Source organism: Pithys albifrons, chromosome 1 (assembly GCF_047495875.1).
Source record: "Pithys albifrons albifrons isolate INPA30051 chromosome 1, PitAlb_v1, whole genome shotgun sequence".
Classification (NCBI taxonomy): Eukaryota; Metazoa; Chordata; class Aves; order Passeriformes; family Thamnophilidae; genus Pithys; species Pithys albifrons.
In genome coordinates, this window is record NC_092458.1 from 66818875 (window position 1) to 66833223 (window position 14349).

At 38.5% G+C, this 14349-nt stretch overlaps 1 protein-coding gene across 1 annotated transcript in view; it reads left to right on the forward strand.

Annotated features, from left to right (window-relative positions):
* USP12 (ubiquitin specific peptidase 12) overlaps positions 1 to 14349 on the forward strand; it is a 40788-nt gene that overhangs the window by 1287 nt on the left and 25152 nt on the right. Inside the window, exon 2 of the mRNA XM_071553519.1 lies at positions 9998 to 10078. Coding sequence (XP_071409620.1) covers positions 9998 to 10078 — 81 coding nt within the window. The remainder of the gene's footprint in view (positions 1 to 9997; positions 10079 to 14349) is intronic.

Here is a 14349-nt window from a genome sequence, read left to right on the forward strand (position 1 = left end):
TTTATGGATTTCATGAATCTCTCTGTGAAGAGACATTTCTTAAACAGAGATTTCAGTGGTGGCCCGTGGGAATTTTTAGTGAATGTCTGTAAACCTGTAGGATGGGAATTGCTCAGGTGATGGTTAGTCACTGGAGTAATGTTTTTTGTGACATGAGACATCGCGTCTTGTAGTTTGGACTTGAAAGGTCTGACTTCTTGAATTTATCAGCTGTATACCAACATCTTTATATGGCCAAAAGTTGTAGGACATGTACCATGTGCTTCAGGGGTTTTCAATATCTGAAGTAGTCAGGTTTTAGGTTAGGTTGTTGAGGAGTCAGTGTGATTGATCCCTGAGCTACAGCGATCTCATTTTATTGCGATTCTAGCTGACATCTTTTCATGCAGGATTGACCACTAGCCTTTGTGTCAACAGAAACTCAGTGCTGGCCTCTTGATTCAGGTTGAGTATGAGGCCTCACTGCTCTGCTTCTGGATTGCATAAAAACTATCGGTCTGGACTGGCCAAGCAGATAATTTAAGATTATGCTTATTAGAAATGACATTCTGTCTCTGGGATTTAGGTCAATCCTGAAACAAATTTATCAGCTAAAAATCTTCTTATGACTGACTTTAGTGTCTGTATTCATAAACCTGAAATTCTGATGGCAATTAGATATTATCTGTCCAATCATTATCATGTGCACTGAGGTGGATAAACTCCAGGCATAAGATTGTCCCTGGGCCATTCTGATCGGTGAATTTAAATAGTACTCTGACCTGGGCCACCTAGCATAGGATACCTGCTGTAAAAGCTGTTCAATAGTTATTATAATATTGTGCTTAAAATTATATCAGTAAAGACAGTATGAAGGAGCAATTCATATTTACTGTGGAGTTGTTTATAACGGTGTAGTTGTGGTCAGGCAGATCTTTTTAATTTTAACAACAGTCAAATACTCACATTTAAGCATATAATTTTGCAAAACCAAAAAGGAATGTAAGTGCTGAGTAATACTATTTTTTTCTGGCAATGCTTCTTTGTGTCAACACACTCTTTGATAAAGTGCCAGACAACTACCTAAAAATTCTTACAAGTTTTTCTTGCATTTCTCCATGCCTCTTACAAGAGCTCTCAGGCTGTTACTTCTCTTCTTGTGATTGCTTAGTACGAAACCAGTAACAGGCAATTTTTGTCAAGAGATAGTTTCTGCCTACACAAACCTAGCATGCACATAGACTTATAATCTGTAACAGAGGAGTCTAGAACTATATTTAAGAAGCTCTTCAATTGCAGTTCTGCATTTGTTTTTTAAATCCACATTCAAGTTTCGCTTCTGCTGACTCAGCTATATTTTGTGCAAGCTCTGAATATTAGAAAGCAATGTACTCTGTTTCACAGTATGGGCAGGTTGTGTGGATACAGTGAAAGTCATTAACCAATATTTTTAGTTTGTTACCTATGGTGCCTTTTGGGGATGATCTTTCAACAGGACATTCTGTCTTCAGGATTCGTTCCCTTGTATGTTCATTAGTTCATTGACCTATACTCCAGTGCTCACACCAGTGATGACAGAGCTCTTTCTGTAGGACTGTGTCCTAGTGTTGTAACCTTTCAAGCTTCCTTAAAGTTCTTTGCTCTACATCACCACTCACAAGGTCCTTTGTGCTGTAGTAATTACAACAGTGGAGTTTGTGGAAAAGCACTGGAAATATCTTTGCCCTTGAGTAGTTTAGCCACTGCTCATCTTGGAAAATGGATGAGGTTAAAATTGTGTGGTCTTTTTTTAAAATTACTTTTAATGTCTTTGCAGTAAAAGTAGAACTTGGTCTTTTATCTCATCCATGCATTAAACTGCAAAGTCTTACCTGACTGAATTATATGGGATTTTTATGCATGGCTGAAGAGTGATAAAGTAACCCATGCAAACTGCAACAAAGATGTGCCCCAAGCTATATTCACCATAAAATACAGATTGCATCTGGTTGTCTAGAATCCAGAAAACATTTGTTAGCAGTTGAAACTGCTAGAGTAGCTGAAACAAGAAGATAATTTATGACTTTATAGCATTAATGCTACAAAAAGCCTCAAAGATGTCAGTCTCAGACATACACAAGTAAGTTGTAATGGTGATAGAGCTCGTTTTTCAATGTTTCTTTTAGAAAGTGGTTGATTATGTTAGCACAACCTGAAAAAGTGTGATGATATTTAAAATCAATGCTAATCTAAAAGTTGTAGCATTAGACATGAAAATCTTTTCTCGTGTTTTGGATATTTGTGTATTCCCTTCTCTATCTGCCGGTTTAACATCTTGTATACAGGGTCAGTGTCATTGAATGTCTTCATTGATAGATTCAGAGCCCCTAGCATTGACATCAAACACATGGTTTGTGCCTAGATGTCGATTGCAGTATGTAACAGTGTGTCCTTCCTGGGGACTTTGTCCATATCTTACAATCCAAATTTTTGTTTTGTGTTTGAAAGGATTAAGACATGGAATCACGCTGAATGGGCAGCTATTGTCCTTTTCCTGCCTGTCTCCTGTAAGGGTACTGTCACCACTAGTACCCTTTTGCTGGTTTCAGTCACATATAACAAGGGTGAAGAGGTTTCAGAGGTACTAAAGTGCAAACAGGCACATGTGGAAAAAGGCAGTTTAGCGGAAAGAAACCCTGGAAGATCCCAGCTGAGGAAAGGTTGTGGTGCACTTACCTCAGTGTCGTAGCAGAGAGGCTTTATTAAAACTCTTAATTGCAGAAAAATTTTATAGCTGACTGTGACATAGGTATGCATATATGGCTTTATTGTTGCTTTATTATATATGGCTTTAGGGGCAGTCCTGTGGTGTAATGGAGAGCATTCTGGACTCCGAATCCCAAGGTCCTGAGTTCGAGTCTCAGTGGGACCATTCCCTGCCAGTTCAATGCCTCCCTGCCATCCCATCCCATCAGATCTCGGATGCTCAGCAGGGTCAGCCCCGGTTAGTACCGGGTGCTGTGACAGTCCCAAGGACTTCACTGTCAATGTCCAAGCTCACTCGGCCGTGGCAGATGGACCTCAGGACTTAAATGGTGGGGCCAGTTCTGCGCACGCTGTGCCTCACCTAAAACATCCACTGCGCAGGCTGGAAGGGCACACCCATGTGGGGAGAGCCCTGCCCAAGTCCGCGTTCACGAAGTCTGGCCATACATGCATTATATATGGCTTTATTATTTTTATTTATTGCTTAAGGTATTGTTTGTTTACAGTGGGGGTTTCAAACCTGATTGTGAAATCCGCACTTAATGTAAATTGATGTTTGCAGTAGTCTGCAGCCAGCCAGAAATGGCTGCTGTACTCACTCTTGTTCCTCCTAATTGCAGTGTCTCCTCTGAAGCACAAATTACAATACTTCAACCTTAATTGATGGTCAGATTCCACAGGAAAGTATACAGAGGACTCATGCTGGAAGAAATGAGGATTGAGAGTTACAGCAAGGAAAGAAAAGTTCTGGGAAAACATAGCTTCTAAATGAGGAGGTGACGAAAAAGAAAGCAGAGGAAGGGAAGACTAAAGTAACACAGAAGAAATAGCAGTGCTGTGGTGTTCCTTATCCTGCTGTCTGACTTGCTCATGTAGCACAGGTGGCAAGAAGGAACATGTGCTGTGCCTCAGCTGCTGCATTTCACTCTGGCATGATGACCTGAATCTGCTGTGATCAGTGGACTGGAGTGTTCAGGCACGTGTTCTGCTGTGGTGGTTCTGTTGCAAGCACATCGAATTTTGGTGAAGTATTTGTTAGGCAGTTGGTAAGAGATTAAACTACAATAGGGAGATTCATTCGTCTGTTGGGGTTCTTATCGGGAGAATATTTCATGATAATGTGACACTGAGATTCAGGCATTGCGAAATTTGTCGTCATCATTTTTGTGAAGGTAACATGCCATGATAGAGTAATAAAGAATGAGTGTGTATATTTGCTCTTTAAAATACTGGGTTTGTGACTCTAGTTAGTATATTAATTCAGTCAAATTTGTTCTGAATTTTCATCAAAATAGGAATTTGACTCAATATAAAGCAAATGTCAAATATGAAACACAAAGGGAAAAGTTTCTGAAACTCTGTAGCTGTAAATCAGTATTTATACCAGAACAGGGAATTATTTAGTTGTGACATTACTCAGTTAGATAATTTTATTTATATAAATGTTCCTTTTCCTTTTTACCTGCATGTATGTGTATATGCATCTTTCAAGTCCTAAGCATGAAGAAATGGTGAAAGACAAACTTGGACTCTAGTCTTGCCAGCAGAATTTTGAGCTGTGTCAGTGGGAACAACTGATCAAATTACTAGACAGGGCTTGAATATTTAGATTGGTCAGCTCTGTGGTCTTTGTATTTACTTTTTATGTTCCCTAAGCACCTAATTTGCATTAAAACTTATAGGAATGATTCTGTAAAAATGCAATCAAAGGATGTCTGTTCATTAATAGACATTGTCTATTTCTCTCTTTCAAATTTACTGAGGGAAAGATGTGTACAAAACCCCTGTGTAAGTGGTAACTTTTGTTTTCTTAGCTTAGGAAGATTGCCAAAGTTAAATGCTTTTGACAATTTATTTCAGTGAGCTCTATCTGATCTTTTGGTTTAGGAAAAAGAAATCTAGGTCTTGATTATGATATAGAACCAGAATGTTGTATTAGCATAAGTACACCAGAACTGGAAAACATTTTTACCATTTTTCATAAACTCACATTCTTTTTATGATTCCATGAAAATGGGGAGTTTATAAAAGCAATGTATTTGTTTTCTGACCTGGAATTGCGTGGGTTAAAAGAGCATGTGAAACACACCACAGTGTGCAGTTTATCAACAACAGCAGTTGAGCAAATTTGTTCTGCCCACACCCCACCTCTCCCCCACCCCCCCGCCCCGTGTTTTGGGTAGTTAGGTAAGTCTGATTTTTCTGAAGTGTTAACTTATCTTTGACTTCAGGATTTGAAACACAAGGAATTATGACTATATCTAGTTGCCGTGAAGGAAAATAGGTTGTGCATGCTTAGTGGGGCTCAAAAAGATGGATTTGGTAGACATACCAAATGTGAAGAGAAATTAATTTTGTGCTATGGTATAATCTTCCTTGCACAGGCAGAGGTGTTTTAACTTCATACTCAATTAAAAACCCTTTTTTCTTAGCTGCACATGATAAGAATATACAGCACTATGTCTTAAACTACTTAGTTAATAAAATAATACTATTTTAAAGTATTTTAAAACTATTAGCTGAAACGATCCAAACATGTAATAGTTAAATTATCAAGTTGTGTATTACTAATGCATGTTCTTTTTGCAAAGAAATGAGCAATGAGGATTATTGAATCACACTCATCATATTTCACTTTCACTTCCTGGCTAGAAATGCTATCAAAAGAATTGCATTTCCATTTTGGTTGCAGTTGAAACAACAGATCTAAATTGATTTAATATAGCTGTTCCCTTGCTCATAATCCTGATTCATACAAATACATGGAAAAGTATGATTTCGTGTATTCTGATAAAACATAACTGGAATAGTAGAATTATGCATTTCTTCTTTACCAGAAGATTCCATTAGTCACAGTGCATTAGTCTGAAATTCTGTATGCCTTCTCTAGTGGCACAGGCAAGGAAGAATCTTCTAATTCACAGTAAAAAGGAAAAAAGGTGAAAGCACTAGTAAGTGCATGCTTCTGTACTGAGATTTATTTTTGTAAATGATAGATAATTAATTTGTTTTAAAGGTGAAATTTTTGTTTTACTCAAGAAATTTGCAACTCAATCAAACTAGAGAATAAAGCTGTTAAGTAAACTACTGAAAGGATGACCTACCAAGTTACCAACTGATATTTATTCTAGAAAGAGATAAATTAAAGCCACCTATCCCATGCCAATAAGATTAACACCCGTGTAAGATTCCACGTACGGTAGGCTGGTTATGAATCAAGCCTTTGTAAGAGAAATTCTGCCTTCTAGTTTGGATGATAATGATAAGGTAGCACACTTGAAAACTGTGGTTGTTTCCCTGCTTGCTGACATGTTTTTAGACAGTACTTTAAATATAGGGTGGCATCCCAATTCACTATGCTTTGGTTTGTATCTCGAGAGTGGTTTTAGAGTGCACAAATTGGATAGCTTTTGGAAGGAACTAAATCAAACAACGTAGTTCAGCTGCAACTGGTGTTCAGTCACAAAGCCAGCCTAGAACTAATCTGGCAAAACCCCTCTGAAACCCAGAGTGTGTGTATTGGATCCTAAGGACCAACTGATTTGCTTTACAGATTTGCTCCACTTAACTTATCCATATGTTAGCTGTTAGTGTGTCTCAGGAGTGCTAGTTTGACATGCAACAACCCAAAAGTGTGGCCTCTGAGGGAGTGAGAAAAGACAATAATAAAAGTAGAAACAGCCTTTAGTGTTATTATTGTTTTAGAAAGTGAAAAACTAAACAAGCAAAAACCAGCATCATATGTCTGTGCTTTATTTTTTCCCATCTTTTCCACTGAAATGTACAAGTGATTTTTTTAGTGTATTTTAGAACTTGGAGAGAATGTATGTCTGTAAAATTTGAAAATCAGGAAAATGCAAATGTACTCAATTAAAACATAGTACCCTTTCCTGTCCTTGTGTGTTTTCCGGGATTTGTTTCTACTGAAATCAAATCAAACACTCATTTGGTTAATGTTAAATGTGTTGATTTGTAGAAACCTCAAGCTGTTTTGAAAATAAAAGTTGAGAAACTTCATTAAGGGACTTCCATGGCGAACATCCCTTCATTAAGAAATTAGCATTTAATGGAATATTTGATAAAACCAATACTATAGCTTTTTTAACTTTATGGGGAGATAGCAGTAAGTGTTCAGCTGATTTGAACATGATTAAATTCAGGTTACTCATGATTTATCTCATACCAGTCTGAACTTAAACAAAGGATGAAGTGTACAGTAGTTCACCTTTACACTAACCTGCTGATAGGTTTGTGAAGATTCTGTTATAGTCATTGATAGTTCAACATTGTTTCAAAGATAATTTTCAGTAAAACATAAAAGTTAAGCAAATCTTGATTTCATATTGTGTTCTGGTAAACACAGCTGCTGAACTTGCCACTTTGTAAAGCCATATTGCATTAACTATGCCCAATGAGTGTTTTTTGTGCCTCTGCGATCGTCTCTCTGCTGGAAGGGGGGCAATGTAAGGCAGTGTTTGGTGATGTATGGCTATTATGCTAATACGATGCAAAAAGTGGTAAATCCCAGTACTACTTCAGTAGTAGGTTTTGTGACTGGTATTGTGCCTCTGTTCCTTCTCATTTTCTGAGTAATGACCTTGTGTGCTTCCACTCAGGAGGACAGGGGAAATGGAGGTGGATGTACTAACCAAACTTGATGTTCCTTTCTATCCCCTAATATAATATCAAAGCCAGGTTGCAGTGTGGGGACTGAACATGTATTGTATGTGTTGTTCAGTGAGTCCCCCCAAAAGGGAGGTTTATTTTGGGGTCTTCTGTCAGATCAGTTAAATGGCAGAGGAATAATTCTATACTCTGCAGCATACAGCACATCCTGAAATTTCCTTACTTCCCGCGTCCAGTAAGTCCATCTTGACTGATGGAAAGAGATTCACTGCATGTCTGCCTTAAACCTCTTCTGTCCTCTTGTCCAAAAGGTGATACAGTACCATAATAGTTTGTGCAGTGCTCCCACCATACATCTGTATTTGCATAATGGAAGAGTCAACTGGGATTGATAATGTGTACTGTAATCCTGACTGGGAAACATTTTGCAGCAGGCATAGTTAGGTTTTAAAATAGCTTTTCTGGGTCAGATGTGAACATGCATTTTAGTGTACTCTTTCAATATTTTTGCTCTCCACAACCAACACACTGTGCACAGCGTAAATGATTGCTTTGTAGGGAGGAATAACATCCTTAGTGACACACAAAAAGAGAGCTATAAAGGGAAGTCTTAAGTAGTTTGAGGGTTTTTGTTTTGGTGTAAAACATCATGCTGGTTTATACTAACATTCATAAGCAACTGCATTCAAACATAGGTAATGCCGTGCTTTGAAATCATGTGCAAGTCTAAGCTTTGAATGAAGCATCTTTGAATAATTGCCAAACCATAACAATCTTGGGGTATCTTAGCATGTCTTTCTTATTGCCCAGTCAGGATCTTTATTATGTGAGAAAACTAAGTAGTGTTCAGGTCTGTACAAAACAGAAATATCATAATATTGTCCTTCCAAAGACAGAATAAAGCAACTGCTCCACCCTAGCTTTGAAAAGAGAAAGAATCTCCTAAGAGCTTGCTCTTGAATCTATTTATTTTTAAAGAAATAGTGAATTTAACAATAGGACAAAAGGCTTCCCCAGTTCCTTCTTTTTCCTAGTTTATTTGTAAATAATACCCACCTTGCCAGAGCTCATGAGTGATTTTAATAAGGCCACCAAATTTAATATTCAGAAGTCATTGAGTGATGTAATGTTAATTGAGGGTAACCCCTTTCCTGACCATCAACATCTCCATTTGAGAACAGCTTCGGAAGTACTAAGATTTGCAGCTATATGCCCAGTAAAGGAGAAGCTTTGGCTTGCTGGATAATTGAAGGGGATGTGACTGATGAAAGCAGCTGAGGCTGTGCTGCCTCAAGTGTGGAGTTATGCTATTTTTTGCTCTATTCTAGCAAAAGTTGATACCTCCTAATGGGCCTTTGACCCTGTGTTTCCAGTTTTCAGCACCACTAAGGAAGGTTGTGTAAAGTTCTGCAGTATCGTAATCACATAATAGCAGATACTACATCATGGTTTTGTTTTAATTTTACACATTTTGTTACAGTTCTAATTTTAATTCTTTTCCACTTCTCCCTGTCTGTAATTAATCTGTGAAATCCTATGTGCTGCTTTGAGTGCAGTCTGTGATTTTGATTTAATTTTATTGTAATGTCCTATATAATGGATATTTGCTATATCTTTGATGTAAAGAAAGAACTTGTTGGAAAGGAGTCACAGCTGTTTTCAAGATTCTTTGCTGTATCTTATGTGCCATATTAGCTGCACTTAGGCCTGCTGGAAAACTCATGCTCATGTCTTTGATAGAGGAGATATATATCAGTTTTGTGCAACAGAAGGGATTTAGAGTTGGATTCATTTGCTTTTCTCTAAAAGCAATAACTGGAAGAGCTCATAGAAAGTTAGGGGGTTTTATTCTCTGAATTTTCCAGAGTAGAGATTATTCTGTCTCTAAATAAAAAACCCCAAACCTTTGCCTTTGAAACCCAGTGTTCACTGCTCAAGTTCAGTCAACAGCCATCAGATGGAATCACAAAGTAACCAATGTTACCTTCTCTGACTTCTTTTTGAGGCTCGAATTAGAAAGATTTGTTGGGCGAAGGCTGCAACATTTGTAATGCACAGCATGACTAGCTGTGCTACATTGTCTTTTAAAACTTTTACAAAGTCCAAGGTATTTAGCAAATCAGTTTGAACATTTTGTATTTTCACTGTAAGTGGAACAGACTCATCTCTGTTTTGTATGAATAATCTGTATATCAACTTTTTCTGAAATGTGCTATACAGTATGAAAATTACACTTATTAGAGGAGCTCACCATTTGGCCTTGTCTCACCTGCTCTGCTATACTGTATTAATGCAATTCTTATTAAAGAAGCTCAACTCTGAAAATAATAAATATGGAACATCAAAGCTGTGCAATTGCATGAAAATACATGAAAATTATATAACTTACTCTGAAATGCTTTTGAACAGAACATATTTGAAAATACCTGTAACTCATTTTCAGATGTTTTTGAACAAAACATATTTGGAAACATCTCTGAGGTATTTTTTTTAGTTGTGACCAGATGTTTTGCGAGGATTTTTGTTGTTGTTGTTTCATTGGCTTTGGTGATTTATTCTGGCCAAAATACCTTTTTTCCCTGAAAGTTAAATTTATCGTGTATGTAGTTACATTACTGATGTTTTACTGCATTTGATTTTTTTCTAGGGCGCCAATGCCTCAGCTTTGGAGAAAGAGATTGGTCCGGAACAATTTCCAGTCAATGAGCACTATTTTGGTTTGGTTAATGTAAGTTTTAGACCATAACTTCATTGCTTTGAACTGCCATGAGTGGGTTTATTAAATTGCAAGATCATGACTGAATGAGTAAGTGAAACACTGAAAGATAGTCATTGAATATACATACAATTGAAATGTGTTTTCAATATGCAGTGTTTTTATTGAAATGCACTCTGTATTGAATACTTTATTCCATTTTATGCATTGTAGGGTGTTAAAATGGCCGAGTGTGTTGTAGGTTATTAAAGTGTATAAGACTTTAAAAAAAGCTCTTTAAAATATGTAGTATGTACTTCATAATATGCCAATTTAAGTGAAATAAATACATTGAAAGAAAAAATCTTATGAAAGATTATTGATAATCTGAAGTGTTTATATCTGCTGTTTGTATTAAGGTTCAAAAGAAAATACTGAGCCCAAAAAAGCAATGGTAGAAAAACATAATAAATTGTTTGAATCACAATTAGTTTTAAGGAATAATTTAAATTAATTTCTGTTATTACTAATGGAAAGTATGTATTTTTAGATATTGCATTATACTGACACAAAATATTAAATTATTCTCTTTATTTGGGCTTCAGAAAGTACATATTTAAACTGAATTGACGTAATAAGCAATCATCTTGCTTTTATTAATGAAAATAAGGATTTAAATTATGTCCTGCTACATATATCTCTACCTCCAGGTTCTTAGCACTAACATTATTCAGTCTGCAATCCAAGTACATGCTGTGGAGTCAGTAAACAGTTCATGATAAGTTGACTTAGATGCCTCTCAAACACCATGACTTATATTAGTGATTTCCTTTCTCATGAAAATTGAAATGGCCTCAGAATGATGCATTGTTTCTCTCAAAAGAGGAAATACATCAGTTTAACTGTTAATACTTGGTAGTTCTGCAGCAGGGCTTAGGCTTTCCCTTTTTCCGCTAACAGGTTTTTCTCAAATCTGTTACTCTGTCAGCAGATAAACTATTTTCCTAATTTTCTGTCCAAGTCCAGAGAGGATTTAAGACTTAAAACAGTAAAGTTGTATTGTATAGCAAATCTTGAAGTTTTAAGAGTTTGTGCCCTTAAGAAGTTTCAATAGAGGGTAATCTTCCTAATATATAATGAATATCAACAAATTCTGGCTTTCAGGTCTCAGGAGGCAGTAGGAAATTTGAAGAGATATCTGTCTTTAAGTCATTGCCCTCAACCATAGACATAAGAGATGGGCAGCTGAGATATCTAGGAGTGCTTTTAATTTTCTGTGTACTTCAGGAATGTTGCTTATTTTAGCTTCAAGCCATAAAGTTTTATGGACCAAAATTCTTTGAATTGTAACAAATAGTAAAATGGCATTCCATTACATTTAGGGCACACTGATGCTGTTTTTCTGGTCTGGCAGTTGACTAAGTAAATTCAGTCATATTGTTGCTTGAATGGTTTTCAGATCTGTTCTATGGGTTGTGTTTACTAGCACAGTATGTATACACAATATAATGTGTAGTAAGCTTGAAGAATGGAAATCTGTTGGGAAAAGGAAAAGTAACAAACTATGGCCATTTAGTGAGAATGAAAATAAATGCGAGATAATTACATAATAAATTAAGAGTACTATTAGATTGAGAAGTGATAGAAATCACATTTTTGCCTCCATTGATTTCTCTAATTGTTTTTGTAGGAATTGCAAGAAGCGAACCTCTTAAAGCTTCATTAACATTTACTGCTAATTTTTTCTAATTTGTGTATTGATTTTGTTTGTCCTAACTTTGTGCAGAGTAATAGAAAAAAAGGGCAATAACATGGAAGTCAGTAGCTCTCTTCTAATGGTGTAATAGCTAGACATTTGAGATTTCTGGAAGATAAAAGAGGATTTTAGATAAAGATGACAATTCTGAAATAGGGAGCTGCCAATTTATCCGGAGGTGGCATAAAAGAAGAGGAAGTAGGTGCACTATCCTATGTCTTCTTCAGCTTAGTGGCAGAGTCTAGAGATTTTTCAGAGGATGTGCTGAAAGTGCAACTTAAGAAGGTAAAAGAAGACTTAAGAAAGGGCAATTATGGGAAACATATGGAAGACATATGATGTGAATGGAAAATTCAGCTTAAAATTGAAAGGCAATCATCATCATGGCTAGGCTTCGCGAACGAAGATTTGAGAAGGGCACTACCCACGCTTGCTGCAAGCATGCTGGTGGCTAAAAAGGCCGATACGGGATAGGCAGGTCCGGTCACAAAAGGCACAGCGGAACGTCTCCCTAGGTGACATTGGCAAGGAACGGTTCTTTCTGCGTTGTCTTTTCTCCTCCAGACTGACTCTCCGTGCTTTCTCAAAGGAAGCAGCAGCGTCGTGAACGGTGTGTCTCCTTGAATCCCGATTGGAGGCCAGAGTGGACCATTGGTGGCAGTCAATATGGCCAAGGCTGAGGTGTTGTTTCAGGGAGTCCTTGTATCTCTTCTTTGGGGCTCCTCTCTTGCGGCAGCCGGTGGCGAGTTCACCATAGAGCACAATCTTCGGAAGGCGGTGATCCTCCATCCTGGAGACATGCCCTGCCCAGTGCAGCTGCGTTCTCATCAGCATGGCCTCGATACTGCTGACCCCTGCCTGTTCAAGAACAGACACATTGGTCACGTAATCAGACCAGTGGATGTTTAGGATTGAACGGAGGCAGCACTGATGGAAGCGTTTGAGAAGCCGCAGGTGGTGGCGGTAGATGACCCAGGATTCAGACCCATATAAAAGAGTAGACAGTGCAATGGCTCTGTAGACACTGATCTTTGTACTTTTCTTCAGGTGTTTATTGGACCAGACTCTTTTATGGAGTTTTCCGAAGGCTTTGTATGCCTTTGCTAGCCTGTTGTCTATCTCTTTGTCAATCTTACCGTCTGAGGAAATGATACTTCCCAGATAGGTGAACTGCTGGACTGACTTAAGCTCTGAATTGCCTATGGTGATGTGAGGATGATGGAAGACTTCTTGAGGTGCAGGTTGGTAGAGAACTTCTGTCTTCCTCAGGCTGACTTCCAGCCCAAAAAGCTCAGCAGCCTCTGCAAAGCAGGATGTTAAGCGCTGCAGAGCTGCTTCTGTGTGAGCAACGAGAGCGTCATCATCAGCAAAAAGCAGCTCACGGACAAGGTGATTCAGGGTCTTGGTGTGGGCCTTCAGTCGCCTTAGGTTGAAGAGGCTTCCATCGGTACGATATCGGATGTAGATGCCGTTTTCTTCATCGAGGTCTGCTGTGGCTCTTTGGAGCATCATGCTGAAGAAGATTGTGAATAGAGTTGGTGCAAGAACGCAACCTTGTTTCACACCACTGGTTATTGGAAAGGGCTCAGAGAGTGCATCGCGATATCTGACTTGTCCACGCTGATCCTCATGTAGCAGGATGATCATTTTGAGGAACTTGGGGGGACATCCTAAACGTTCCAAGATCTGCCACAGGCCTTTTCTGCTCACAGTGTCGAAAGCTTTGGTGAGGTCAACGAAGGGTACATAGAGACCTTTGTTCTGTTCCCTACACTTCTCTTGCAGTTGTCTGAGAACAAACACCATGTCTGTGGTGCTCCTATTGGCTCTGAAACCACACTGGCTTTCAGGTAGAAGATCTTCTGCAATAGTGGGTACTAATCTGTTCAGAAGTATTCTTGCAAGGATTTTACCAGCAATGGAGAGCAAAGTAATACCTCGGTAATTTGAGCAGTCTGATTTTTCTCCTTTCTTCTTGTACAGGGTGATGATGACTGCGTCACGGAGATCTGGTGGTAGTTCCCCTTGTTCCCAGCAACGCACAACAAGCTCGTGGAATTTGGCATGGAGTGCTTGACCTCCATGTTTCCAGATTTCAGGTGGAATTCCATCGACCCCAGCTGCCTTGCCAGTTTTCACCTGTTGTATGGCCTTGAGTATCTCTCCCATAGTAGGGGCTGCATCCAATTCATATTTCACCGGTTGTTGTGTAATGTGCTGAATTGCTGAGCCTTGGACTACACGGTTGGCACTGAAGAGAGTCTGAAAGTGCTCAGACCATCGGTTCAGGATGGAGGTTTTATCTGTTAGAAGCAGTTGACCATCCGCCCTGAGTAGGGGGCTTTGAACCTGGTGTGTGGGTCCGTACACTGCTTTCAGGGCCTCATAGAATCCTCTTTGATCACCCAAATCTGCGCATAGTTGTGTCTTTTCTGCTAGGTCGAGCCACCATTTGTTCTGGATGTCTCGAAGTTTCTGTTGGAGCTTACTGCATGCAAGACGAAAGGCGGCTTTTTTTATATGGCAAGATGGCTGAGCAAGGTGTGCT